The sequence below is a fragment of the Phyllostomus discolor genome, chromosome 12 (assembly GCF_004126475.2).
Source record: "Phyllostomus discolor isolate MPI-MPIP mPhyDis1 chromosome 12, mPhyDis1.pri.v3, whole genome shotgun sequence".
Classification (NCBI taxonomy): Eukaryota; Metazoa; Chordata; class Mammalia; order Chiroptera; family Phyllostomidae; genus Phyllostomus; species Phyllostomus discolor.
In genome coordinates, this window is record NC_040914.2 from 40188296 (window position 1) to 40214411 (window position 26116).

The window sequence follows — 26116 nt, forward strand, 5'->3', positions numbered from 1 at the left end:
AGATTGCCTCCCCCCCTCTTTGTCAGTATCAGGACAAAAAATTAAAACTCTTAGACTCAGCAGCTTTTCAGCTTCTGTTCTTCAAGGTGTCCTATGTGCCTGTCTGCAACTAACAGTCCTCAGGAAGCCTGGTGAGCCATCGTTGTCTGGGCTGGCGTGCACAGATGGTAGTGCTCACGGTAGCACTTGGGCTTTTCTGGGCAGGTGTATGGCTGTGAAGTTACAAAGCTCAGCTAACCTGTCGTGGAACTTAAAGCTATAAAGGTCCACTTAATGGCCTCAGGGGCAAGTCCGAGTCTCCCCATTTGCCTTCTGAAAGTTACTTACCCTCATGTTTTCTCCATGCCATGTAGTTACTTGGCATTAGCAGAGTTAGATTTCAGCAAAAGATCAGGGGAAACCACATAAATAAAAGATGAATAAGATCATATGGTCTGTCCATATGATATATTGAAAAAAATGTGAAAAAATGACCTTAGATGGTTTAACATTTGAACACGTTGAATTAGGTAAGGAAATCTCAGTGCAGCGTTCTTTCCCAAGACCTGTGAGGGGGAAGGCAGGTGGTGCTCGTTTGTGCTGTGCCTCTGCAGAGAGCCTTGCTGGGTGCGATAGAAATGATAGACGTGCAAGAGAGATACCACTAAAGGGGTATTGCCTCCTCCTTTCTTTCTGGGACTCGGAAAGAGAGTGCACTAACTCTCATGCTCTGTGTTCAGTTTCAGCCTAGAAGGCTTGGCAGGAGGAGATGGTGTCGGAAACAAACCATCCTCATCTCTGGAAGCCGTCAGCTCTGCGAACACCAAGGAGCTCAGACACCCTTTCAGTGGTGGGGAGCGGGGTGACTCTCTGGTGTCCCTTTCGGAAGAGGATCTGGAATCAGGCCAGAGAGAACATAGGATGTTCGATCAGCAGGTAAGGCTGAAATGTGGACCTGGAGCCAATTTGGAAAACCTTAATTTTCTCTCCCTAAATACGTCCTCATGTTACCATGAGGCTAGCAGCTATGATTACTTACTCATTACATAATCCACTCAGTCTAACGCAAAATAAGTTTTTAGCACTTAATACTAATTAAAAAATAGGATTAATCTGCATAGATTTAAATATATGTATTAAATACAATACTATCCAAGAAACTTCTTTTTAAGCTATGAAAGTACCATGGATATTAAATCAAATGTTTTCTTCTTTTCTGAGGACTTCTTTTACCACCCCAATAGTAAAATGAGCCTGGAGGTGTGTTACATACCATTATTAAATTTCCCTATTTTCAAAACCATGTCACAGGTTTCTCCTTCCTGGAAAAAAAATTCCTCATTCTTTATCTCATCACGTTGTCTAGGAAAGGACGAGTTATTCTCTCCTTCCTGTTGCTGCCAAAATTCTTGCGAGAGCACCTGCACTCCTTGCCTTCCTCTCACCCCTAATGATGCCTTGATGTCCGCCACTGTCACTGTCTTGCAGATCTGCTCTTGAAGGTCATGGGTTTCCTTGTCTACCAAAGCAAGTGACCTTTGCTGAGTTCTCATCTTCTCAGCCCTGCATTAACACTCACCCCTTCTGACAGTCTGCCTGGGAGCTTTTGAGTTGAGAACCCCCAGGCCTCTTTCTTGGGCAAAGGAGACCTGGGATTAATTTCTGAGAGGATTCCAGGATACATATCCAAATGAAACATTTCTGACTAAACAAACAAAAATGTTCAACACCTGTCTCTGAATAGGTGACTAGAGTTTTAAGTAGCAATATAGTGAAACATTTTTTTCTTTCCTATGGAATTTATTGGGGTGACATTGGTTAATTATACAGGTTTCAGATATACAGTTCTACACTAATTCATCTGTATATTGTATTGTGTGTTCACCACCCCAAGTCAAGCTTCCTTCCATCACCATTTACCACCCCATACACTCTTCCCCCTCCCCCTCCCCCAAAACATTTCTAATTAAACAAGGAAACAAAAATGTTCAACAGCCTGTACTTTGAATAGGTGACTGAGGTTTTGTGTAGAAATGTCTTTTTATTTCATCCTACTACACAGCAGTGACGTGACCAAATGTAAGCTTGGCACCAGGGGATCCCCTTAGTAATGAGTGCATCACTTATAGCCCTGTGAAGGCCTAATGAAAAGAATAGTTGAGGAAATGGAGAAGCCAAAGGACTTACCCATGGACACAAACTAAGGAGCAGGGAAGGCTGGAGGGAGGGCATGCCGTGTGGAGGGGATAAAGGGAAGAAAAAAAATGGGACAACTGTAATAGCATAATCAATAAAACATACTTAAAAAAATCAAATAGAAGGCGGAAAGAGATTTTGCTGTGCCTCACCTTCCAGGACCTCTGTTGACCTCGAGCTTTTTATCTTGTGTGCAGCCTCAGAGCTGCGTGTATCTCTGATCTGGACACAATGCCTGCAGCCAACTTCCTGTTGAAAGTCTCTGCCTTTCCCTGAGGTCATTTTTCAGACCTCACAGTTGTATTGGAAACATAGCAACTGTGCGTCAGACTCCATGGTTACACAGGAAACAAGCCCTAAATAATCAGAAGTCTTCAGTGCTGTCCAGTGGCGTTTATGCTAGTAACGGATTTTCATTGCTTCCCTTTCAATGTGTGCAAGTCACAAAGGGGCAGATTTTAGCTACCTTGAAGGGAAGGGATTTATCAGAATTAAAACTAGTTAACGATTAGGATGGGCTCTCAAAAACAGCAGATACGGGCTGGTAAACACTGAGTGACTAGTTTCTGGAGTGCCATTGCAGGGCCTTCTGCAGCTGGTTGGGTTACAAGGCCTTGCAGCCGCAGTGAGTTTGCTGGGGAGTTAAGTTATCAAATTGCAGTCAGGCTCCAGTAGAGAAGCAGGCAGTCTAATCTTAGAAGAGGAAATGGAAGAGATTTAGGCTTCTTTCCAGATACAGGGCTGCTTTGCTTGTGGTCTTGAAACATTTTTACTTAGATCTCTGTTTCCAACTCTTTAAGATCAGAATATTATTACTGTACTTCCACAAATGAAATTATTTTTATCTGGTTATGCATGCAACAGGTGTTAATTAAGCACTTACTAAGTTTGAAATGTTGTTGGGTACTGTCAGGGATACGAAACCACGGTAAAGGATGCATGCTCTAGTTACCCCCAGCTTACAGGGGAGAAAACGAAGGCTCAGAAACGCGGAGCAAGTCTCCGCAGTTGAGCAGCTGTGGCAGGGGCTGACTGCGGTCCACAGCTGTCTGACTGCAGCTCTTAGGCCTGTGTGCCGCCTTATTCCCAACTTGGGCTGGAGTGTACCGTTCTGTGCTTATCTGGAAATGCAAGAGCAAGTACTTAGAACCTGTTCTTCGTTTTCTTTCTTTACAGACCTGTCACGGATCTAAACCACAGGGATTTAATTACCGTACCTCAGCCATTTCTTCTACATTGACAAAATCCATCTCATTAATGACCATCAGCCATCCTGGGTTGGACAGTGAGTATAATACTACTTTTGTAAAAAATTAAATATGCTTTAAATACTTTTTCTGTCAATTTTCTTACCTTAAGACCCTATCGCATGACCTTCCAAAATTCCCTTGCTTTTTCCTCTGAATGAATGGCTCATCATTTACATAGAAAAGGTAAGATAGAATTCAGTTCTGTGGTCTTCCTTCTCTTGCTACCTAAAAATCTCCTTAATACATTAATAAGTTTATTATATTTTGGAGGCCTAAACCTGACATATTTTTTAAAACTTTATTTTGTAATAATGTTAGACTTTAAAATTAGTTGCAAAAACAATACAAAGAATTACCATATATTCCTCACCCGGAGTCCCCAAATGTGAAGACACATGATGCTCTTACGTCTCAAGGATGCTCTCTTATTTTGCCACAGAGCCATTATCCACATTTTATCCAGTGTTATTTTTCTGAGCTCTTCAAAGATGTCAAGTTCATGAAGGACAAAGACTGAAATAGAGTTTTAGTTAAGCGAGTGCCAAGGGGATTACATCGGAAACTGATAAATGCCACTGCATGCAAATCAGGGTCCACTGGCTATGAGGTCATAAAGAGATGTCTGGCGGCCATGAACTCGGGCCTTTTGCAAATGAAAGATGCTCAAAAATACATTTGCATTGGATGCAAATGTTTGTCACAGAAAGGCAGCGTGCTCTTTGGAAAACCCCACTTTTTTGTATTATTTTTAAAATACTGATTTTTCCTTTTTAAATGAGTTGCCAGTGTGAGGTCATGATGTAAAGATTTAAATTCTCAAAAAGGTGGAGCGGTACATTACATTCTTTGCTAAAAGAGCAAGAATCTAGGAGGCTGAAGCAAAGGGAGTAGATAAACTGCTATTTCTGGTGCTTCGTCAGTGTCCCCTGACAAAGCCCCTGTTCAACAGTTCGGGACAGACAGAAGTAGCTGCCCTGAGTTCATGGGATGCTCTGGCTCCAGCCATGACTTCCTGGATTTAATTCCCACAGTGGAGTTAAGACATGTTGGCCAATTCTCTTAACCTCGTTCTCCTTTTTATACGATTACTACTTCAGATACAAATCTGGCCTATTTGAGTAAAGGTGCCTAACGTCACTTATTCTCAAAGATACAGGCATAAACTCACAGAAACAGTGTCAACTGCTTTTGTTGGGGTTTGGGTTTTGTTTTGATTGGGCTTTGGTTTAGAGGTTTTGCTGGTATAGCATGGAAATTATTTTAAGAAAATAGTTGATAGTGGATTCAATGGGCCTGGTGTGCCAAAGACAGACAAGAAAGAGCCCTTTGGTGAGACCTGCCAGCCCCCCGTACCCTCCTTCCAGGACTAGCCGGTACAGTGGCCTGGTGGAGACTCCGTTCCAACGGCAGCAGACACCCAGCACCAGCAGATTATGTCCCAAAGAGAGAGCTTTTTCCTACATTTTGTCACACGTTCTCTGGCCTTGGGCATGAAATACTTCATTATTTTTCCCCCCAGAAAGCGAGATTTTTTTTACTGTGTTTTCAGTTGCTAGCCAAACACTATAAATAATGTGGCTGACTCCCAAGAAACACTGCCTTGGAGTGCCAGAGGGGCTGGTTCGTGGAGCTTTGCCTCCTGTGGCCAGGCTGGTTTGTGCTCAGCTCACTGAGAGACACTGACAGCTGCCAGAGCAGGGCTCTGAGTAAGTGTTCAGTCCTTTTGTTAGAATAGGGCGTCTTCATCCTAATTTACAGTGTTCCTTGCATGCAGGTTTGGAGCGAGGGTCAGGAAGTCGTTGACTAGCCCCACCTCCTTCCCTGTGTCAGTGTGTACTCTAATTGGAGGACAGTCACCTCTTTTATCGCCATTTCTCCTGAGTCCCTGCCCTTACACAATTAAGTTAATTTTCCCAACTGTATTTTTGTATTTTGCACCAGAAGCATGGTACATTCTTTACAAACAAGTGTAAAAAGCTGGGCCGTTGAACAGGAGACTAAAACTTCTGTTTCATGTGCTGTGCTTTTGAGCATCAGCATAACTGGATAGATAGTTCTAGATCTGCCACAGACTCAGCTCTCCAATTGTAGATCGATTGAGTGCTGCATGAGCCATCTTTGGTCATGGTCTTCCTAGCTGAAACGATCATGATTACTGTGCACACAGTGATTTTACCGTCTAAAGTGTTCGGCACACTTCACCTGTTTTAACTCTCATTTTATCGTAAGCCCACTTAGTTCCTTTGGGACCTCGGGCTAGATACTGAAACACTTCGCCTCAATTATTCGAACTATTAAACAGTGATAATAATGTGATATGGTTTAAATGTGGATTTCCTTAAAGTCCTTAGCATGTTCCCTGCCTTACAGTAAGGACTTGTTGTCGTTAGGGAGTTCGTCCCCAGTGCCCAAAACAGAGCCCAGGCCCATTTCTCTCTGCCCAGCTTCAGCAGTGTGACGGAAACGAGGACAGGGTCCCTCGTATTCTTTAAGTGGCTGTGTCTCATGGACACCCGTGGCTAGGAGCAAAGTGCTTTTTGAACTCAGCCCTCACTCACTGGTGTCCATCTCGCTCCCGTGCTCTGTCCTCTTTCTTTAAAGAAATGAGCTGCTCCTCCCACCGTCTTTCACGCTTACACATTTCTGAGAATGTACTGGGCCGCTGTCTGGAATGTCTTGTGTCATTTGCCAGATGAGAAAAACAGACAAACCCCTACTGCCATTTCTAAGCTGGGATCTGTTGCAGAAACCCATCGATGTGGAGGAAAATACTGAGTAAAGATGGTGACTCAAACCTTTCTGTCATTTTCTGGGGTGCCAGGTAGACTAGCTTATTGAGGGACCACAGTGGGTGGGAAAGCTTCCTGACTCATGTCTTGGATTTGCTCTGTTGGTGGGAGGAACATGATGGAGCATCTTGCCTGCTCCTGCTGGAGAATCAAGGTAGCCCGGCACTGCCTGTGTCATGTGGGAAAGACGCCAGGAGGGCTCGCCCTCACCCTCCTCTCCCGGAAGTGTGTTTGCATCACTCCTTCTTGCATCAGAGAGGATTGGGTGGAGGCTCCCAGCCTGCCAGGAGACACTTGCATGGTTTCCATTTAGAATTTAAAGAGTCAAGGTCATTGTTGCTGTACAGAATACTTCCGTGTTTAAACTTGTCATTGCTCTTACCCAGAAGGTGCCTACAAACTGTAAAGAAACTGCTTGATTGATTCTCTCCCTGGAAGAACCCTAGCACATTAGCAGGGATAATGTTACAAGGAGAGTCATACCCATGAGATGTTTTCCCTTCACAGGCTTCTTTCATGAATTCCTTTTTCCCCTTCATTTTGCTTCTTTGTCACACGGAAGGGTGTTCATCAGGGGCACTTGTCCTTGGGGTCAGTCGTATGCCCTCACTCCCTGTGTGGGAATCGGCCAGGTTCCTTATGCATGCCTCGATGGGAACACTGGCTTGTGATCAGAAGGTTTCATTAGACCATGGTGGTGAAGTCCGTCCGGAGAGCCGCACTGTGCCATTTACATGTGCGACAAGCACCAGATCTGAAAAGATAACCCACGTGGCCAAAGATCAGGGCGCACCTCTGGGAAGTTAGGCATCAATGCTGATGCGGATATTTTATCTCTACTTTCTCTGCTAATTTCCTGTCTTATTTTAAACTGTGGCCAGTGCGATGAGAATGTAATGGAACACACGTATTTTCTTACAGTGCTTCTAGTTGGAAAAGGTGACACAGACAGATATATCAGGGCATAAACTGAGTCAGGCAGATGGAGTTTTTCCATTGGTCTTTTGGTTGAATTGCAAGGCTTGAATATGTACATGGTTATTATGTGATATATTACATATGTTACATACATACACATTTTAATTTGGGGATAAATAATATCAACATCGAGACCAAAAGAAAACGAGGGATCCGCTCAGTGAGTTAGTACTTGGAGACGAGGACTGAGGGTGTTGGGCTTGTTATCTGAGGGCAGTGGAGGGCTGTAAGTTGACTAAATCGATTCATTACTTGAATGAAACACTTCATGCAGACCCCACTGGAGAGCATGTTGGGTAGGAGAGGTGGGCAGAGCATTGCAAAATGCAGATGGGAGCATTTGGTGTCCTGAACTGGGGCCTGGAGTAGTGGCAGCAGGGAGAAGCTGGTGTTGAGAAAATTCCAGAAGACAAAAATCCAAAGGACAGAGTGAGCTGTGATGTAAGGATTCCCATTGCTGTTTTGAATAATGAGTTAGATTTAGGTACCACTCCACGAAGTGAAGGGTTATAGGCGGAGGAGCAGGTCTAGAGGAAAGACAGGTTTACTTAGGTACTTGCTCTCTTGGAGCTGCCTGTGGGATACCCACCCCCACGAGAGCAGTTAGGTGAACTGGTTGTGAGCTCAAAGGACAGACCTGGCCTGAAGACAGAGGTGGTGAGTCACCGGTATGTATTGTGTACAGACTGCAGTTAAGAGGTGGGAGTGAATGAGGAATTCAGGGTGAGGAGGAAGAGAGCCAGATGCAGTTTTACTTTGAAGGGGAAAAAAACACCTCTGGCTATAAATTATAACCGTTAAAAATAATTTAGACCCTGGCTGGTGTGGCTCAGTGGATTAAACACTGGCCTGCAAACCAAAGGGTCGCCAGGTCAATTCCCAGTCAGGGCACATGCTTGGGTTGTGAGCTAAGTCGTGCTTCCAGTAGGGGGCGTGCGAGAGGCAGCCACACCTTGATGTTTCTCTCCCTCTGTTTCTCCTTCCTTCTCTTCTCTCTAAACATAAATAAATAAAATATTTTTAAAAATTTAGTTATCATTTCATAATCTAACAAGTTCATATTTGTTGAATGAATTTTTTAAAGCTGTGTTAGAATCCTACGTGTTCGGAAATAAAGATGAAAATGTGAATAAGTTGCATTGTTTGCCTAGACAGCCTCTCCGGGAACCATACAGGCCAGTGACACTGTTCTGTCCCGAGTGGGTTGGAGGTGCCTTCAGCGTCGCCTTGGTGTAATCTGTGCCTGTTCTAATGACCCCTGTTAACCCATTTCTCAGCCCTGCCGCCACCGCCGCCGCCCTCGAGGCAGATCTCCTTCTCCATCAGCATCTCTCCGCTCCTCCTTAAGTCTAAAACTCTCTTTTCTCTGGGCTCTTCTCATTCCAGTGATGAGGAGGAGGAGTTACAGTGTAAGTAAGCAACCATGGGAGCCAGGGGCTGCTCTCCCACGCCTGACAAGCACTGAGAATGCTCTTGGCTTGGCACTAAGAGGTGGTTTGGGGACCTTTATCCCCCTGCATGCCCTTGTGTCTAAACCATTTGTCGTCATGCTTTGCAAATTAATTTGGTAAGACAGTTTTGGTCTTCTGTACACTGTGCACCCTGATTAATCCGGTGGCCTGATTGCAGGGCACGAGAGTCCGTCCCGGGACGCAAATGCCCCCCCAGGCACCAGCGGTGTGTTCCCATCCCACTGAGTGCCTTCCGTAATACCGAGTGCTGGTTTCACAAAACTTTCCGTCTGATGATGTCATCCCCATCGTTCCCCATTTCACTGACTTTGTCTCGTGGGACAGATCTCTGGGTGCCCACCTGTGCTATTTACCAGCTAATGTTAATTTTTTTTCTTCTCACCTTTTCCTCCTATTTTCTTTCCTTGCAACTTTTTTTTCAGTCCTTTTTCTACACTGTGGGTTTCAGATGAATACGTCCTTACTTGGCGATACCGAGTTTTAAAACTTTACAAGGTGTCAGTTTTAGTAAACTTGGAAGGGAAATGAATCCCTCCTTTCATGAAAATTAACTGTTTTCATTTGTGCAAGATTTCTACAGTATTCCAGGATTATTATTTTTAATGGAAAATTATTTCTAATATAAAGCTAAATAATGAATTGCCTTCATTTCATATAACTCATGAGTCCCACGCAATTACAATACCTACATGAGTGAGCACCTTAATTCTCAACTGCTTGCTGACCCTGAGTGTCTGCAGTATTTATTTAATCATTTAATATTTGAATATTACAGTTTAATATTTAAGCTCTGTTAAGCTCAGGGTGACATTTTTGCATTCTTCTTAAAGTACCTTATACACAGAAACACAAAGTGTAGTTAATTTCCTTTTAGTGCAGGCCTTGCGTGTGCAGTACTTTTTCATAATTAAGAGAGATTTGGTAAATAGGCACACACACAATAAGATACTAGTCTCTACCAGAATCCACTTACAACTTCGAGGGTTCAGAAATTCTTGAAGTTCTTTCATCTTGGCGTATTGATGATGCTGTGGAAAATAGGTCAGGGGGCAGGAAAAAAACAAAGGTGCCAGCAGATTTCTTCTGCCTCTAATAGAAAATTATGGTGAACTCATCAGAGTACAGGGGCTGGAAGAAACCTTCGAATCATATCCCACCTTCCTCAAAATGTGTTCCTTAAACTCAGAACTACCAGTGAGAATTGGGCACGGGGGGCAGAGGAAGAAAAAAGAGGTGGTTTTAGGGTCACAGAAATTTAGGAAACTCGGGCTGGAGCGGTTTTCAAGTGGTGATGTGGACACTGCAGATTTGCAAGGCAGTGTCCGCTGCACTGTGTTCACAGACCTATGAATAGGTGCGCTTCAATGCCAGGTTTTTTTGCTTCTGTGAGTACTTACATCATGGAAGTTGCATTGGCTCTTCTGTCCCTTTCAGAGTGTCAAACTCACTTTCCCCGGGGCCATATCAGCCTCACGGTTGCCTTCAAAGGGCCGAATATGATTTTAGGACTATATAAATGTAACTACTTCTTAACAGTTAAGTGAGAGCTCGGTGCTGCCACCCGGTAGAAACAAGGTACCGGGCCAGATAAAACAAGGTGGAGGGCTGGATGTGGCCTTGTGTCTGCCACCTGTGCCTTAGATTCTCTGAAAACCTGACCACACTAGGAATTTCAGAGCCACAGTGGACTAATGACTTTTCAAAAACCTCATCCAAAAGATCATAGTAAATGAAAAAAAAAATTTTCAGCAATGACAAAGTTGGAAACTGTCATAGGAGCCATAGATTCTCCTACTGTTCAGTTATGTGCTGTTTTTACAGTTTTTAATTTATTCAACCCAAATCTACTGTTAGCCTATCTTTGGCCAGGCTCTCTGCTGGTTGGTATTTTTATAGATTTCATTTTCAGTTTGTTCATATATCACTAGTGTGGTAATTTACTAGGTACAACAGAATCCTGGCAGCCTGAGAAAGCTTAACACCACTTGTAACGTTCAAGGCTCCGTTGGGTGGAAAAAGTTTTAAAGCCACTGATCTAAACCATACTTTGGGTTTGCTTTTTGTTGTTGTTGTTGTTGATTTTTTTTGTTTAAGCTAAGGCCTCCTGAGGTTAACATGCTGATGATTTCACACCTAGACTGTGCCAGACAGGGGCAGGGGGCAGGTCCTGGATCTTATTCTTAATGGGCTCATCTGCCCCCCTCACCTGGCTGTTGTTACTGTGCATGATCAGTAAAATAGAAGAAGAACCCCAAGTATGTAAAAGACAAACTGTATAGAAAGCAGTCTTTTTAAAGACTCACAGAGTTTAAGTTTCTTATGCATTATTCCCACCTGTTAGCTGTTTACTTAATAATAACTACAGTTTTGCATTTCTGTTCAGAATCTAGAATGATTTGGGAGCTTAAGCATTAAAAAGAGTGGTATTCCTTCTGTTGTTCTACTTAGCATTGCCCTGCTGTCTGACTTGGCCTTATTTTAATGACCTGCTGCAGTTTATGGCCTGGTGGTTGTGGGAGGGGGGAGAATGGGCCTGTGCTACTCACTCCATCCAGCACCAGCCTGGAGAGGACCTGCACGCCTGCGCCAGCTCCTCCTCTCACAGGGAGGAAATGGACTCCTCGCCCCAGATTGGTGGCATGCCCCAGACCCTATAAGCCAGCTCAGACTCTTCTTACTGTCCCTGGACCCTTGTCCTGGAATCTTCAGGAGCATACCAGATACGTGTTGGCTAGATTTTCAGTGTAGAAAGAACTACCTGAGAATGAAATTAACAGAATATATTTAATTTCCCATTTCCTAGTCTTCCTGTGACATCATCTCAGAATGATGGCCTGTAGGAGCTGAACATTTGATAAGAACAAGAATGAAACATGTCTTATCTTAGTTTGAACATTAGGGGAAAAAAATCTTGATTTGGGGTTTGTTCAGTTACTTGGATCCTGGATTAAACTTCTTTATTGGGAAATTCACTCACCATCACAGTTCTAATTTGGGGGTTTCTGGTTTAATTTTTCTTCTACCAAACCCTTAGCAGGAGAAGGCACCGTGCACTGACTTTGAAATGCTGTCTCTGCTTTTTATCTCAATCATTGTAAACATTTTAGACATTTTCTCTTTCCTTCAGGTACAGTCCTTTGGCTCTAACATTTCTCTGCCATTTTTTGTTTCCTAGATTCCCGGCCTTTCCACAGCACCAGTGCTAACCTGACAGAGAGGTACTGGACATTTATTTGTTACTCTTTTTCCCGAAGGGAAATGAAGGAAATCCAGAATGGATTATGACATTTAACTGAATAAAACTACATTTGTGGAGTTTGTTGGGTTCTCCCTTTCTTGAGTGATGAACCTGGAATGATGGTCAGAAGTGGTTGGTAATGAGACTGTGCCCTTTCTAAATGTCTTCAGTGCTTTTCCTCTGTCATTACTCTTTCAAGTGATGAAGGTTATTGTGTGCATTTAATCGTGTGAGAAACACTTCTGTTTGACTTTATGAATGTTTGTACTCTTTGCTTATGGGGGTTTTTAATTTGTAAGTCTAACAACGGTTGGTTTCAGGGTGTGTGTGGGGGGGCTGGTATTCCCCCTGGTCCTCCGGGACTACGCTCTAAAACCCTCAGTGGGTGCCTGAAACTGTGGACGGTACTGACCTCTATAGATACCATATTTCTCTGCACGTATGAAGAATAGTGTTTAATTTGTAAATTGTGCACAGTAAGAGATTCACAATAAGTAATAAAATCGTGTAGTTCTAACAACATATTGTAAGGAAAGTTACATGAATAAGGTCTTTCTCAGAGTCTCTGACCGTACTGGACTCCCCCTTCTTGTGCTGATGCGGGATGATGCAGCACCTTTGGCGGCAGAACATGGGCACTGGGCTGTGCTGTTCTCAGACGATGCTGTAGCAAAATGTTCAGCAGCCTCTGTCCATCTCTTGTTCTGCCTCCCGTCTTCCGTGAGGATATAAGGACTTGTAGGAAAAATAGTGTGTGACAAAAATAGTTACAAAGAATTTGGTGGAAGACATTTTAATTTTTGGAAAATAACTTATGTAGCCCGTCGTTTTGTTTTTTAATGTAGTATAACAGAAGAGAACTACAACTTCCTGCCCCAGAGCCCCTCCAAGAAGGATTTTGAAGGGAAGAGCGGCACGAAAGTGAGCCGCACTTTCAGCTACATCAAGAATAAAATGTCCAGCAGTAAAAAGAGCAAAGTGAGTACCATCGTGGGCATTCCTTGCGTGACCCCTCAGTCAGTCACCCGGAGGCTCCTGTCACTGTCACAGCCTGCCTGCACCCGAGAACTAATGCAGGGTGAGGGTGCATGGGAGTAGATTCAGAGAAACGCTCTGAGATAGCTTATTAATGGGAGAAAAATAACAGCAAGAAAAATAACAAGAGGCAATACCACTAACGGAGTTTTCACCACGTGCTAAGAAATTTTCACACATTATCTCACCTGTCTTGCTTTTGTGGGACTGAGACACTGTGTCTGGGTGCGTGTGTGGCTTTGATGTGGAACCAGAGGTCCAGGTGCCGGAATTGGTCATCGGGTCTGCAGTGCAGCTGCAGGGAGTTATGCCAAGATCCGTGGACGGAAAATACTTACATTTGGGTTTAGAGGTCAGCAAGATGGTCCCACAGAAAGTAACAAGAACTTTTAAGACAAATGTGAATTCTTAAATCTCTTTCTAACCAGGAGTGTGCTGCAGTACATCCTCTGTAGTGCCTGAGGTTCAGATAACATGTGTACACATCTTTGTATAGTTGTTAATTTTTCCATGCTCATTATAAGAATAATTAAAACATAAAAGTAAGAAAACAAAAATCACCTATAATAACCCGGCACTGAGATGACCGCCCTTTTAATCTGCTTTTAAACTGTTTTGTTTATTTATTTATTTTTATTATTATTTTTTTTTTTTTAGCGAGAGGGGAAGGGAAGGAGAAAGAGAGGAAGAGAACTATCAATGTGTGGTTGCCTCTCACGTACCCCCTACTGAGAGTACAACTTGAGTCGCAACCCAGGCATGTGCCCTGATTGGGAATCCAACCGGCGACCCTATGGTTCACAGGCCAGTGCTCAATCCACTGAGCCACACCAGCCAGGGTGACTTTTAAACTGTATTTTAAAGAGAAAGAAAGAAAAGGAGATAACAGATCAATTCCCAGTGCTGGGGAAAAACTTTCAGCCTCCCACTGCAGTGGCCCTGCATTTATCTTCCCGGCCAGCCTCCCACAAAATAAGAAAAAAGTGAAAAATACTGGAAATCAGTTAAGGAGCTCCTGGCAAGGAACCACTGTGTACACGTGTGTGTTGAGGGGGCACACACACAGGTGCACACAGACACACTCAGAAGCAGGGGAGTAAACGCTCAAGGGTGTTGCTGTCAGTGGGCACCTCCCCACACTCCTTCCCATGCCCTGCCCCCAAACAAACCACGGGCTTCTTAGGCCCTCAGCTAAGTGGGGTGGTCGAAATATAGCTGATGTATTTTCCTGGGTTTTGCAAATAGCATCTCTTTTAGAAAACACCAGGTTTGCTCAATAGTCAGAGGAGTTTTTCCATACAACCTGCCACCAGGGTTGGTTTCTCTCTTCACTTCCGTGGCCCAAGTGCAGGGTGGATAGGAATGGGGCCGTCAGGAAATTAGAAAACAATGCAGAGAATCTAGCAAGTGGTATCTAGAATAACTACATGTAGGTATTAACTTCATAGCCTTGTTTTATAAGTCAAAAATAAGGTTAAAGAGGGCAGAACGCTTGGTGGTATGCCACATACGGGCAGCAAGGCTTAGAACAGAGCCGTGTGTATTTTACTTATCACTGCTGGCTCGGACACTGGTTGGCATCAGCAAAAGAAAGTCTCCTTGGAAAGGTCGCTATAAATCAGCCAAATGTTAGAGTGACTTCTGTAGTCTCAGTGTTCTGCTGGGTGCTAACACGCAGTCCCTTGAAGAATTGTATGATCTGTTCATATGATTTCGAAATGTTCTTAAACTGGAATATCTCCCTCAAACAAACGGATAATCGGAAGATCAGTAACTAAGTGGAGGTTGCCCCCCCTGTCAGCTCCACAGTGACCCTGACTTCCAGGTGCAGGGGTAAATTCACCGGCCATGACATTGCTGAGGTAACACAGACAGGCGTGAGCAGGATGAGTAAGCGTGAACTTAGGTCCTGGAGCCTGACCTTTAAAAGTCATCCCGGCCTCTCTGCTGTACCACCTGCAGCACAGAGCAGCCTGCTGCAGGTCACAGAACTAGGTGACATTAAGGCAGAGCCTCGCACGGCCTGACTTCCAGCAGGTAGTACTCTTCCCCACTCCCCCTTAAACAAAACCTGCTACTGAAAGTATCTTTTTTTTTTTGTGACTCCTCTAATAAGCAAAAGACTGCCGCTTTGCTCCTGGGAGGGTGAAGAGAAAGGGCAGGAGAAAAGAAGGTAATTTGTGTGAGAGGGAAGTCTGTCATCACTGGCAGAAGCAGTATCGGCTGACCTCTTATCAGAATGACAACATTCTTTTGCAATGAGATGGTTCCTCTTTCCCTCTCGGCTTCACGGGGTGACCTTTAGGGGCTGGTGCTATCTCTAGCAATGGAAACTCAAAAAAAATGACAAGGCTCTGAGCCTAGATTGCAGTCTGTTGCATGGTGTCAGGTGTTTGGAGTACCCTGGTGGCCACATATATGAAGACGTTTAAGAGTCACCTTTCATAATTGTTACTAGCTAACTTGAGATGACAGTGTTTTAGAACCTCCAGCATAATAGCTTGGCTTCTGCCGATGTACCGAAAGATAGTAAGAAATACAGGAAACAGCAAAGTGGCACATTTTTAAATTACGGTGGATGCCCTGTGTTTATACACCGCCATGCCGCCCAGAGTGTTGCCGTGCAGAAGTGCTTCATTCCCTGAATGACGGCACACAGTGAGGGAGCGTTCTGGTGACATCACACTAACTCAGCTCACTTCACAGCTACTGAAGACTGTTACTTCTCGGTAATGTGAAAGATTGGGAATGAGTGCTTCCTTTATGAAAATGATATGCTTTTTGCTTTGAAATTACTTTTTAAAGAGATACTATTGGATCTCATCTAATCTGCTTTTATTCATTTATTGTGCAGTGTAACCATTCCTACTTTTTTCTTAAAGGAAAAGTTTGAGCATGTACTGCAGATTATATTAAATCACCACCTCTAATTCTTCAAGCCTTTAAGAATGGCTTGGAAATTTCTACTTCCCTTACAATTAAGCATGATATATAGTCACACACAATAAAGTAATTTGTAGTTATTAACTGAGATATAACTGGCATGCTAACTATGTTAATTTATAATATGTGATAACAAACAGTTGTTAAATTATATTCAGAGGATCCCAAAGCCAGCCACAAGGTGGCAAATGGTTCGCCTTCCATGGATAATCCAGTTTGTCTGTAGCATTGGGCTGCATATGTGTAGGGTTTGAGAAATTGAGACTAATCCTTCACATGTCCTTTTAAGAATTAACCAATAACTGGCATGAGTTAATAGATAAATATGTGGGTGTATTTTTAAAGTGGAGAGCCTAAACAGGAAGTACAACAGGAAGACTGACAGTTTCTGCTTTTGTCGAGTTTTGTACCTTTGAGAGATAGGACTGTTTCCTGGTAAATGAGTTGCTTGCCACAGTGTTCAGACAGCAATGAGCATGATGTTCTCCTGCGTGGAGAGAGTGCAGGGGCCCTCTTTAAAGCAGCATAGCACACTGGTTTTCTTTTTCTTTTTCCAAGGCTCCCCCCTCTGCAGACAACTAGGAGATGGTTAGAAATGTTTTTAGCAAGTTCTTAACTTCACTCATTCCTTCTTTGATTAGAACTCTGCAGCATGACAGTTGCATAATCACAGCGTGTTCCACGTTTTAATCGCTTGTCTAGATTGGTAGATTTTAGAAGGATGAAAAATTATTTTTTTCAGAGTATCCTAGTGTAGTTGTTGTCTGCACCTTCCCCTTTACACACTTCTAGCTTCCATTTCCCGGCACAGGGTGAAAGCTTTTTGTCAGCTGTTAAACAGGGAAAAGTCAAATTTTAGGAAACAGCCCATCGCTGCTTACCACAGGCGACTTTACTAAAAAGTTTCTTAGGGAAACGTACTGCTTTTTCTAAAATGAGGTGTTTGTTTTTCAATAGGTGAGATGTGTTCCCTCGCTTCCAGTGTTTAAAAAGTGGCTTCAGTCCACACCAGAGTTCCCATCTTGCAACTTCAGCACCATGCACACATTTTGGGGAATTAGTTTTGTTTCGTTTCCTGTGTCCTCTGTCCTCTGTCACTAGGGTAGCTGGCTTCACTGGCAGCATTCGAACAGTTGAGCTCGTGTTGAGGAAACGAGCAGCCTCAGCCCTCCTCCCTCCTTCCCTTTCTCAACCAGTCTCTGGCTTCCTCTGACGGCTTCTCTAAGGGTTCTCTGATGGCAGCACGAAGCTGCCGGGCTCTGCCCTGCCGGCATGAGCCCCTCCTTCCGTGAGAGCACACTTCCTGGCATGGGGGTCCGTCATGTCGGTAAAATGGGGTCGGTTTCACGAAGTGCCCCTCATCACAGTGCGATTCATAGGACCAAAACATGATGAGGTAAGAGCTCGACTTCTTTAAAGCACTGAATTCTAATACCTGGAGACAGAGACTGTGGAGCTTGCTGTTTTGTTTAGTTTTTATTCTTGGAAGGACGGTGTTGGGTTGCTGCAGAGGAGGCGGATCGTGTTTATTTTGTGTTCAGACTTGAAGAGCGTTGTGAGGTTTGAGAGGAGTTGCGTGGATGTGTTTGCCTGTGGAGCGTGCATGAGCTTTCTCGAGCAAAAGGTCAGATGCTTTTCAGTTGAACATCTTACACATGGAAAAGCCTTCAGCAAAATTTAGCTAAAAGAAAGAAGTTACTTGAGAAACTCAGTTTTTGTTACTGATTTTTATTAGAGTTTTATGTACTTGAGCAGTTACTAATTTCCACTGAGAACAGCTTCCTGTTTTGTAAAGAGAAGTACATTAGTTTTTCTCCCTTCCTCTGTTGTTACTTTTTTATACTTCTAAAGCGTATCAGTTCAGCGCTTAGATCTTCATGCGCCTTCTACTAGAAAGAACCTGACGTGAATCATAGCCTTAGCAAACATGCATCGTTTCAGTTCTGAGTAGGAAGATGGGATCTGCTCATCATTTGCTATGTGACCTTTTGTGAGTCAACAAACCTCTCCAGTTCTTGGCAGTAGACCAGCACGAAGGGGAGCCAAGATGTAGAGTTGGCCAGCTCTGGATCTTAAGTCCAGCCCAGGCAGTTACTGTTGTGTGGCCGCAAATGCAGTATTAGACCTCTCTAAGCCTCAAACTCCTCAGATGTAAAATAGAGATAATAACCAGTACTCACTACTTCATGGGGTTGCTACAAGAAAATACATGTGAGTTGCTTATGACAGTGCTTGGCACATAGTGACTATTCAAAAAATTTAGCTGTTACTATTTTTATCTTTAGTTGTAAAATGGGACGCTTAATGCCCACCCTACCTACTTCACAGTTGTTGGATCAGATGAAATAATGTATGTGCAAGGCAGTAGTTGTCATTATCACTGACTCTGGGGCACTCGTTTCCCAGGAAATTGAAGAGTGCCACAGTGCTGTCATATTCCCTAGAAAATGGGTATCCCACCATTCATGATTATGACAACTGTTAAATGCATTCTGCGAATTGTTGTTCATGGTCCATTGGTTTGAAAGGAAATCATTCCGTTGATATTGATTAACCAGCCAAATGGCCTGCCTGGCAAGAACCATTCATGGCAAGCATAGTTACACCCCACAATCCCAGCCTGCCAGGAGTAGTGCGCCCCTGAAATGTCCCTGACTGCCGCAGATGTTTGGTTAGGATCTCTAGCACTCAGCACTATTCATTAAGTTTTCCGAGTTTAAATTCCTCCTCCCCGTTGGAAAATTGGGCCAAAGTTAACATCTGTGAACTTTGCAATTCCAATTAGTAACAACTGAGCTTGTATACGTGGGGGGCATTTAACATTTCTGGCCAGAGTGAGGGAGAAAACCTCAGAGGCGTGCCCTCACTTGAGATTTGTGATTGGTGTGATGTTTTTTTTTCCTGCTATTCGATCATCTTTCCTCTTGCTCAGGCCGCTCCCAGAATTTCTGCCGGCCCTTCGTCTGCCCCTGCCTGCAGCTAGCCCTAAACTCCTTGCCCATTTGCTGTGTGGGCTGGGCTTTGGCTTACTAAGGAGGATTCTTGGCCACTGCAGACATGTCCTACGCTAACATTAGAAGCCTCTTTCCGGTGTCTAGTGCTGCAACCTTCCTAACTTTTGTTCAAAGCCGTCGGCAGCAACCTCTGCTGACCACAGGCCACCTGGGTTGTGTAGGGCAAAGGAAGGTCTGTTGGTGTTCAATGAATTGTTGATTGTTTTCTTTGGCAGGAAAAGGAAAAAGAGAAAGATAAAATTAAGGAGAAGGAGAAGGATTCCAAAGAGAAGGAGAAGGACAAGAAGAACCTCAACGGCCACTCTTTCAGCTCCATGCCTGTCGTGGGCCCGATCGGCTGCAGCCAGTGCACAAAGCCTTTCACCAACAGAGATGCCTACGCTTGTGCAAGTAAGAGCTGTGCCGCTTCCTCTCTCGGCTCAGGGAAGCTCCTTTCTCATTTCCTGTCCATCCCACTCCCTTATCTCTTCCTCGTTTTGGGGGAGAAGCGGTCCTTTTTATATCTTTCCTTAAACACCATTGAGGAAGAACAGTCCTGATGCAGAACATGGAGCCTGTGTTTTTTCAGAGAGCCCCAATTTCAGACATTCCACCGCTTGTCCCTAAGCCTGCTCCAGAAGTCTGTGTCCATGTCAGAACCATCTCTGAGGCACAAACCTTGAACCCCCCAGTAGGCCCATGTTAGGTCACGTGCGCTCACTTTTCTTTCTGGCACTTGGGTGTGTGCTTCAGCCGTCTGTCGGCATCAGGTCGTGCAGCCCACCAAGGGAGAGGACGGTCCTACGCAGGGCTGTTCCGTGTCGAACTATCGCTGACCCGCTGAAACCATCTGAAAGCCGTCTGTTAGCTGAACGTGGTCCCTGGCTTTGATAAGATGCTACCCTGGGACAGAGGTCAGCGAACTGTTTCTGTCAGTGACCAGATAGCAGATATCTTAGATTCCGTGGCCACCAGGACTGGACGCTGCCAGGTCAGTGTGAAAGCAACCAGAGGCAGGACATAACCCGACAAGCGTGACTGTTCCAGTGAAACTTCACTTACGGACAGTGAAATTCGCACTCCGTGTCATTTCCATGTGTCATGGCTTATTAATTCTTTAAAGTTTTTCAGCCATTTAAAAATATTGGTAGCTCTCCGACCATATAAAAATAGGCCACAGGCCAGCTTTGACCCCCAGGCACTGATTTGCAGGCACCTGTTCCAAGACATAACATCTAGAAATTTTGTCGCACAGATAGAAAGTGACCCTCTTTGTCGCATATACCAAGGCAGATCGAGGAGGCTTCTGTGGTCAGACGTGTGCAGAGCCTGCAGATCAGCCCCCCAGGCCCCGCCCAGTCGCCCCCAGGGCTGGGGCCGTTGGCATCACGTTATGCCTGTACCCGTGCAGACTGACTAGTGCGTGATTCAGGCTCCCAGGAGCACTTCTCAGACCGTGATGTCATGACGTCATTTCCTGTTCAGTCCTTTGTGTGGAGTATCCCAGTGATTTGTTACTAAAAATAGTTCTCTCTTTGGAATTGGAAATTCTTACAAGTTTATTTCAGCAGATTGGAAGTTACTACAATAATAATTTCCAGTCTCTGCTGTCTTGACTAGAAGACAAGTGTGGAGTTACAGCTACCACATAGCCCGCAGCCTGTCTTATCTGTGCTACAGCTGTTGTGACTTTCTAAGGGACGGGCTGTGTCACCCGTATTCTTGTAAAATGACTTTTGTGGACATATATACCCCAGATGTTGTCTGCAGCCCTCGTTGTTTTACTGTCTTATGTGAAGCACAAAAACCTCTTGGGGGCTGTCGTCTAAATCCTTATGCATCCTTGTGGGCAGGTATCGCTCACACTTGTCCTCCTTTGCATGCGACTCACCAGCAAGCTGAGAATTCCAGTGTAATAAGTTTTATGTGACCTCCAGGGACAAGAGACTGTCACCGTGCTGAACCCCAGTGTATTTGTTGTGGAGCCCCCGTTCTGATAGGACCATGTCGAGGACACCCGTAGAATGTCTCCAGTTTCTTAGCAGCTGGACACAGCCCACCTCTCGGTAGTGGGACAACTTGGTTGCCTAGCGCAGTCTCAGCAAGCACTTGTCTGTCTGTCTCTCTACCATTAACATGTATGTAGCCTTCTCATGCAGGGTTGATATATTTAACATAAAAATTACGTAGGTGCCCTGTACGGTACTGATAGAGAGCTCGTTCTGGGTCTGAGAGAAGTCATACCTGCCATTTTCTTGTTCTCTGGTTAGTTACTAGTATTGTTATTTGTACTTACTGTCGTAGAGTCGTAGTTTCTTTGTAGCACTTTGTGTAAGTCTCTTCTTCCCTCCAGAAACTCGTGCCACAGGTGAAGTGAAGCTGCCGAACACACAGGCTGAGGGAGGCCCCAGCATATCTGTCTGTACACTTGCCCCATTTCTCTTTTCAGTCAGTACAAGTGAGAGCTGGAAAATTTTCCTCCTGTCTTCCAAAGAATCACTTTGTGAATCCCTTCTGCCAAGTGCCCGTTCTCCGTCAGGGGAGCTCTGGTCTTGGAGAACTGTATTTCTTGATTGGCGGTATGAACTTGATAGTGAAGGAACTTCATCAGTAAAGCAGACTGAACACCTGCTTTCTGCTATAAAACAGAAAAAAGTTCGATAAAATATATTCTTTTAAAAAAAGCCTAATAACAAACAGAGCCCACAGAAAGGAAAGTACCCGAGGGAACTCAGACTCATAGCAACGAAGAGCATCCCCCTCATTTGGGGACAGGATGTGTGGCTTCAGGTCACACAGTGGGTGCTGGAACTGAGCCCCTGAAAAAACCAAGAGTTTTAAAGACTCACACTCATGCTGAAGGGCCTAGAAAAACCCCGCCCTCCCAGATGTTCAGAAGCAGCAAGGCAACAGGACCCTGAGTGAGAATTCTGCACCACACATGAAATCTGGGGTTAAAACGTACACCCTCCATTGGTGCTGGGAACCCCACGCTCAGAAATGTTCACCAGAAGTTTCACGGAATCCCAGTCCAGGAGAGGAGAAACCCCGAGGGCTCCCAGCTGCAGCACACACAGGACTGCACCGCAGGGTCACTTCGACAACGCAGGGCGTCGGGGGCTCCGGTGGGAGGGAAGGAGCCCTACGAAGCTGGAGCTGGGCTTACGGTAAAAACTGCACAGGCAACGTGCTCAGAGGTAGACCACTGTGAGGAAGAGGTGGCAGGGCCCAAGCAAGAGAAGATGTTGAGAATTGTTAAAAGGTTAAAATGAATAGAATCCTCAATGAAAGAACAGGGCATCCTGCAACTGAGGTGTAGATTTAAGCTAAATAAAACTTGAAGAATAAAAGCAAGGCCTTGAAGGATCTTCACGGAGATCTCTCACGTGTTTCAGCGTTCTGCTTCATCAGTGGGTTGTTGTGATTTATATTCTTGTAGAAAAGGAGGAAATGGCTTTTCCTGTGTCACTTGGGTTAGTTAGGGGAGAGCTGGGTGCCTAATCCAGGGAACCCTGATGACTTCAGACGGGGTTTATATTTTTACATGTAATTATCGATAATTAGGCCCTTGAGGTTTTTTAATTGTAAATGAAGTTACTCAGTAAAGATCAGTTTCCTGAACTCTTCAAGGTACTGTGGTTGATAGTGTGATTCATTCAAAAGTGGTCTGTTAGCAAATATTTATTAAGCAGCAGTGTATGCCAGGCACCTTTCATTCCTTTTTGAGGGTAGGTGACATAGAGCACTGTGTAAATTTAAGGTGTACAACATATTAATTTGATACATTTGTACAAGGTAATCTGATGGCCACTTCAGCTGTGTTTAGCGCCTCTCTCACATCCTGTGATTATCCTTTCTTTTTAGTGGTTGGAATAATTAGAGGCTCCTTTCTCAGGTTGCTTACACAGCGGCTTATAAAAAAGAGGTCTCAACGTATAATCCTTGGTACTTGCTCATGGCAGCATTATTCATACTGTGGAAAAATGTGACCTACTCATTAGGTCATATTCATTAGGTCAGACGGAACACCGGGCTGACTCTGAGGAGCGCGGGATGGATCAGGGGTCAGCAGACGTTCTTGCGAAGGAGCTGACAGCAGTGTGTTGGGCTTGTGGCAGGAACACAGCTGTGGGCGGGACCAGAAGCTAATGTGGCTGTGCTCACAAATGGAGGCGGGCTGGACGTGGCCCGAGGACCGTACCCTGACAGCCACTGGGGTTGGATCTGCAGGTGCAAACAGGTGTCCTAGACATGTGGGTGAGTGGAAAAGGCCGTAGATGCTGTATGTATTCCGCTTTGTAGAAAACAAGTAAACGGTATTCGTTTATGTAAATATACAAGACTGTCTAAAAGGATATATACCAAACTGGTAACACTTTGAAGAAGGGTATTAGGAGAGGAGAGATTGAAGGGGACCAAGATTTTATTTTATACTTTTGGGTTATTTGAATTGACATGGTCCTTATATGTTGTTTGTATGAGTAAAAAAAAATGCAAGCCTTGGCTCACTGATAGTTTCCGAAGTTTTTCTGGTGGTCCGCTGGTCTCTGACTCTGGAACTTAGTGGACACTGAGCAGAATTATCCCTGGAAAAGAGCCTGGCGGAGCCTTGAGGAGAGTGTGCCGTGTGGCTGTCACTGTTGCTGACAGCTCCTCCGGAGCAAGAAGCAGTGGAGGTGATTCTGCTGACTCTGGGTCCTGACGTGTCAGAGAAGGTTTAGGGACAGAAGAGGTGGAAAACCTGTCTAGAAGACCTAGAGAATGGTTTTCTTTGTGCTGTTGAGAGCAGTGGGTGTGTGGTGTAGGAACCATTGGTTGATGGTAATAGTGAGTGGACGACTCTCCCCATAAATAGCTCCAGGCAGCTTTTCAATTTAAATTCGGGTTGGAAAGAGCTGTCTCATTTATGTTGGTGTGTTTTGCCTTAGACCGCCCGTTGGTTTTTCTGTATTTGTTTTTTCTAGGTTAAAATGGTTGAATTTTACCCTGTTTGGCTGTATTAGGTGTTAGTCCAATTAACAACTCAATTAAACCTGCAGGTGGCATGGGATTGGTCTGTCACACAGCACAACTGCACTGTAATGCAGGAGAGTGGCATTCAGGTGTGCAGAGTAGAACAGTGTGCTCGGCCTGCCACTCACAAAAAGAAGAGGGGAACTATCGAGGCTTGAGAGGAGAGGAAGAATGTATAGTCATCTTCCCAAAGAAGCAAAAGTACTAAAGTAATTGGCTGATTCTCTCCAGCTTCCTGAAGAACAGAGCCTGCAGTGAGTATTTGCATGAAGCCCCATCTGTTATCTTGGCCGGAAGTGGAAAATATGAGTAATCGGAGGACTCAGAATCTTGTTCCTTTCCCTCCCACCCCCTGTAGTGTTCAGGATCTTCCCAGGAGTCTCAGTAAACGCAGCATCCCTCCAGTTAGTTGTTTGCCTTCCTTGTGCTCTTAGCCTTCCCTGTGGTTTAGCAACTCTGCTTTCTGGCCCCTGAGTCTCGGACCCCAAGCAGCCGCTCAGCCTGTCTTGACTCCTGGTTTAGGAAGATCAGGAACATAGTGTACATCATGCTGTACATCATGTGTTGTGATGGCCGGTGTTGATCGGCTCCTTCCAAATGTCTTCAATCACTTCCCTTGACCCTCCTGCATGCAAATGCTAAGAGATTTAATAGGATAGAATGTTGTAAAGCCAATCAACATTGACTCCATGATGGCCGGTGTTGATCGGCTCCTCCTTCCAAATGTCTTCAATCACTTTCCTTGACCCTCCTGCATGCAAATGCTAAGAGATTTAATAGGATAGAATGTTGTAAAGCCAATCAACATTGACTCCACCGGAGTCAAAAGCTGAGTCCCTTAAGAGGACTAGATAGAAACAGTCATGATCACAGGGCCTAGGAATAGCAAGGAGCAGAGCCTCCAATATCTGATACAGGTCCGTTGTAGCCTGTTCCTGGGGGTGTGGGGGACGACAGTGAATACAAAGGCAGAAGCTCCTCCTCAGGACCACCTCGAGTAATTTAGTTCAGGAGAACCCTGGCAGGTCCTTTTAGGGTCGGGGCACTTTAATGAGGAAGGAGAGGAGAGTGTCTTTCCAATTCCTCTTTCTTCAGTTATGGAAAGCTGCCCTTGAGCAGTCAGCTGTTCCTTCCAGCTGCCACACAGAGTGCGGTCTTTGGAGTGCTTGGCAGAGTCCTTCACAGGAGTCTGTTATGTTTGGGTTTTTGGATCTGGCCAGTGGCTCTGTTCCATTTGTTTTAAACAGATGTAAGATGATACGAAGATGACCGTTGATTCACTTTCTGTTGTGTTAGCAGCTTCTGAGTACTTTTGTGGATGGTTGTTTGTCTTGATTAAAAAAAAACAAACAAGTAGACCAGCTGCAGCCTAAGTAGGAAGCATAAGAGTTTAAAGTATGTGTGATGTTTCAGTTTTGCTTTGGATTTTACCTGGAAAGACAGCTCTCTGGGTAGGTGTTTTCTGGCCACTTAAAGCACATTCCTTATGTGAGATAGTAAGATACATAGAGTTGATTGAAGAAAAGAAATTTGTTGTTCAGGGAAAAGGAACATGAGAGAAGAGCCTAATCAATAAAGTCAATTCTTATTTCAGCAGAGAGGGCAGTTTTATTTTTGTTTTGTGCTAATTAACCGAATCATATTTATTTTCTTTCAAATATACCAAATATAAAAACACAGGTTGAAGTCCTAGTATCTGAACTTGATGATGATCCTGAGCCCCACAGTAAGACAGGAAAAATAAGTGTATCTGCATGTTTTGTCTCACGCCGGCATTTTGTTTAATTTTTGTTTACCAGTATTCTTTTGAAAAATACTGTTGTGCGAGCACTTCAGCTGAGATGATTTGGCTCTTTTTTGTGGCTTTCCTCTTGCTCTGCACATCAGCACTGTGGTTATTACATCGGTTACCCAGAAATCTTGCATGCCTTAGTATCTAACTGTCAGTCCAGACCCGGCTATGCCCCACACGCCCCAAAGGTGTTTAACAAGAAGTTGCAAAGAAGAACTTTGGAACGTGTGTATCTAAATTGCTCATACTTCAGTGGTTTTTGTTGTCTCTGCTGTTTCAGTTCTCTTGGTGAGGTGTGAAATGGTAGGAAGGAGTCACATCTTTCTGTCCTGAAATAAAGTAATTCTTTAGCCTGTGTCCTTAAGAAGGATCAGAGAATTTTCACCAGGTTGGGGTCGCTGCTCAGATCCGTGTCTAGTGAGCGGAAGAATCAGAACT

At 44.4% G+C, this 26116-nt stretch overlaps 1 protein-coding gene across 13 annotated transcripts in view; it reads left to right on the forward strand.

The window, feature by feature from the left end:
• Positions 1-26116, forward strand: part of AKAP13 (A-kinase anchoring protein 13) — a 223929-nt gene that overhangs the window by 165024 nt on the left and 32789 nt on the right. For all 13 annotated transcript variants that reach the window (XM_036013131.1, XM_036013126.1, XM_036013123.1 and 10 more), the window contains 5 exons: positions 720-915; positions 3352-3460; positions 11840-11882; positions 12748-12880; positions 19110-19284. In XM_036013131.1, coding sequence (XP_035869024.1) covers positions 720-915; positions 3352-3460; positions 11840-11882; positions 12748-12880; positions 19110-19284 — 656 coding nt within the window. The remainder of the gene's footprint in view (positions 1-719; positions 916-3351; positions 3461-11839; positions 11883-12747; positions 12881-19109; positions 19285-26116) is intronic.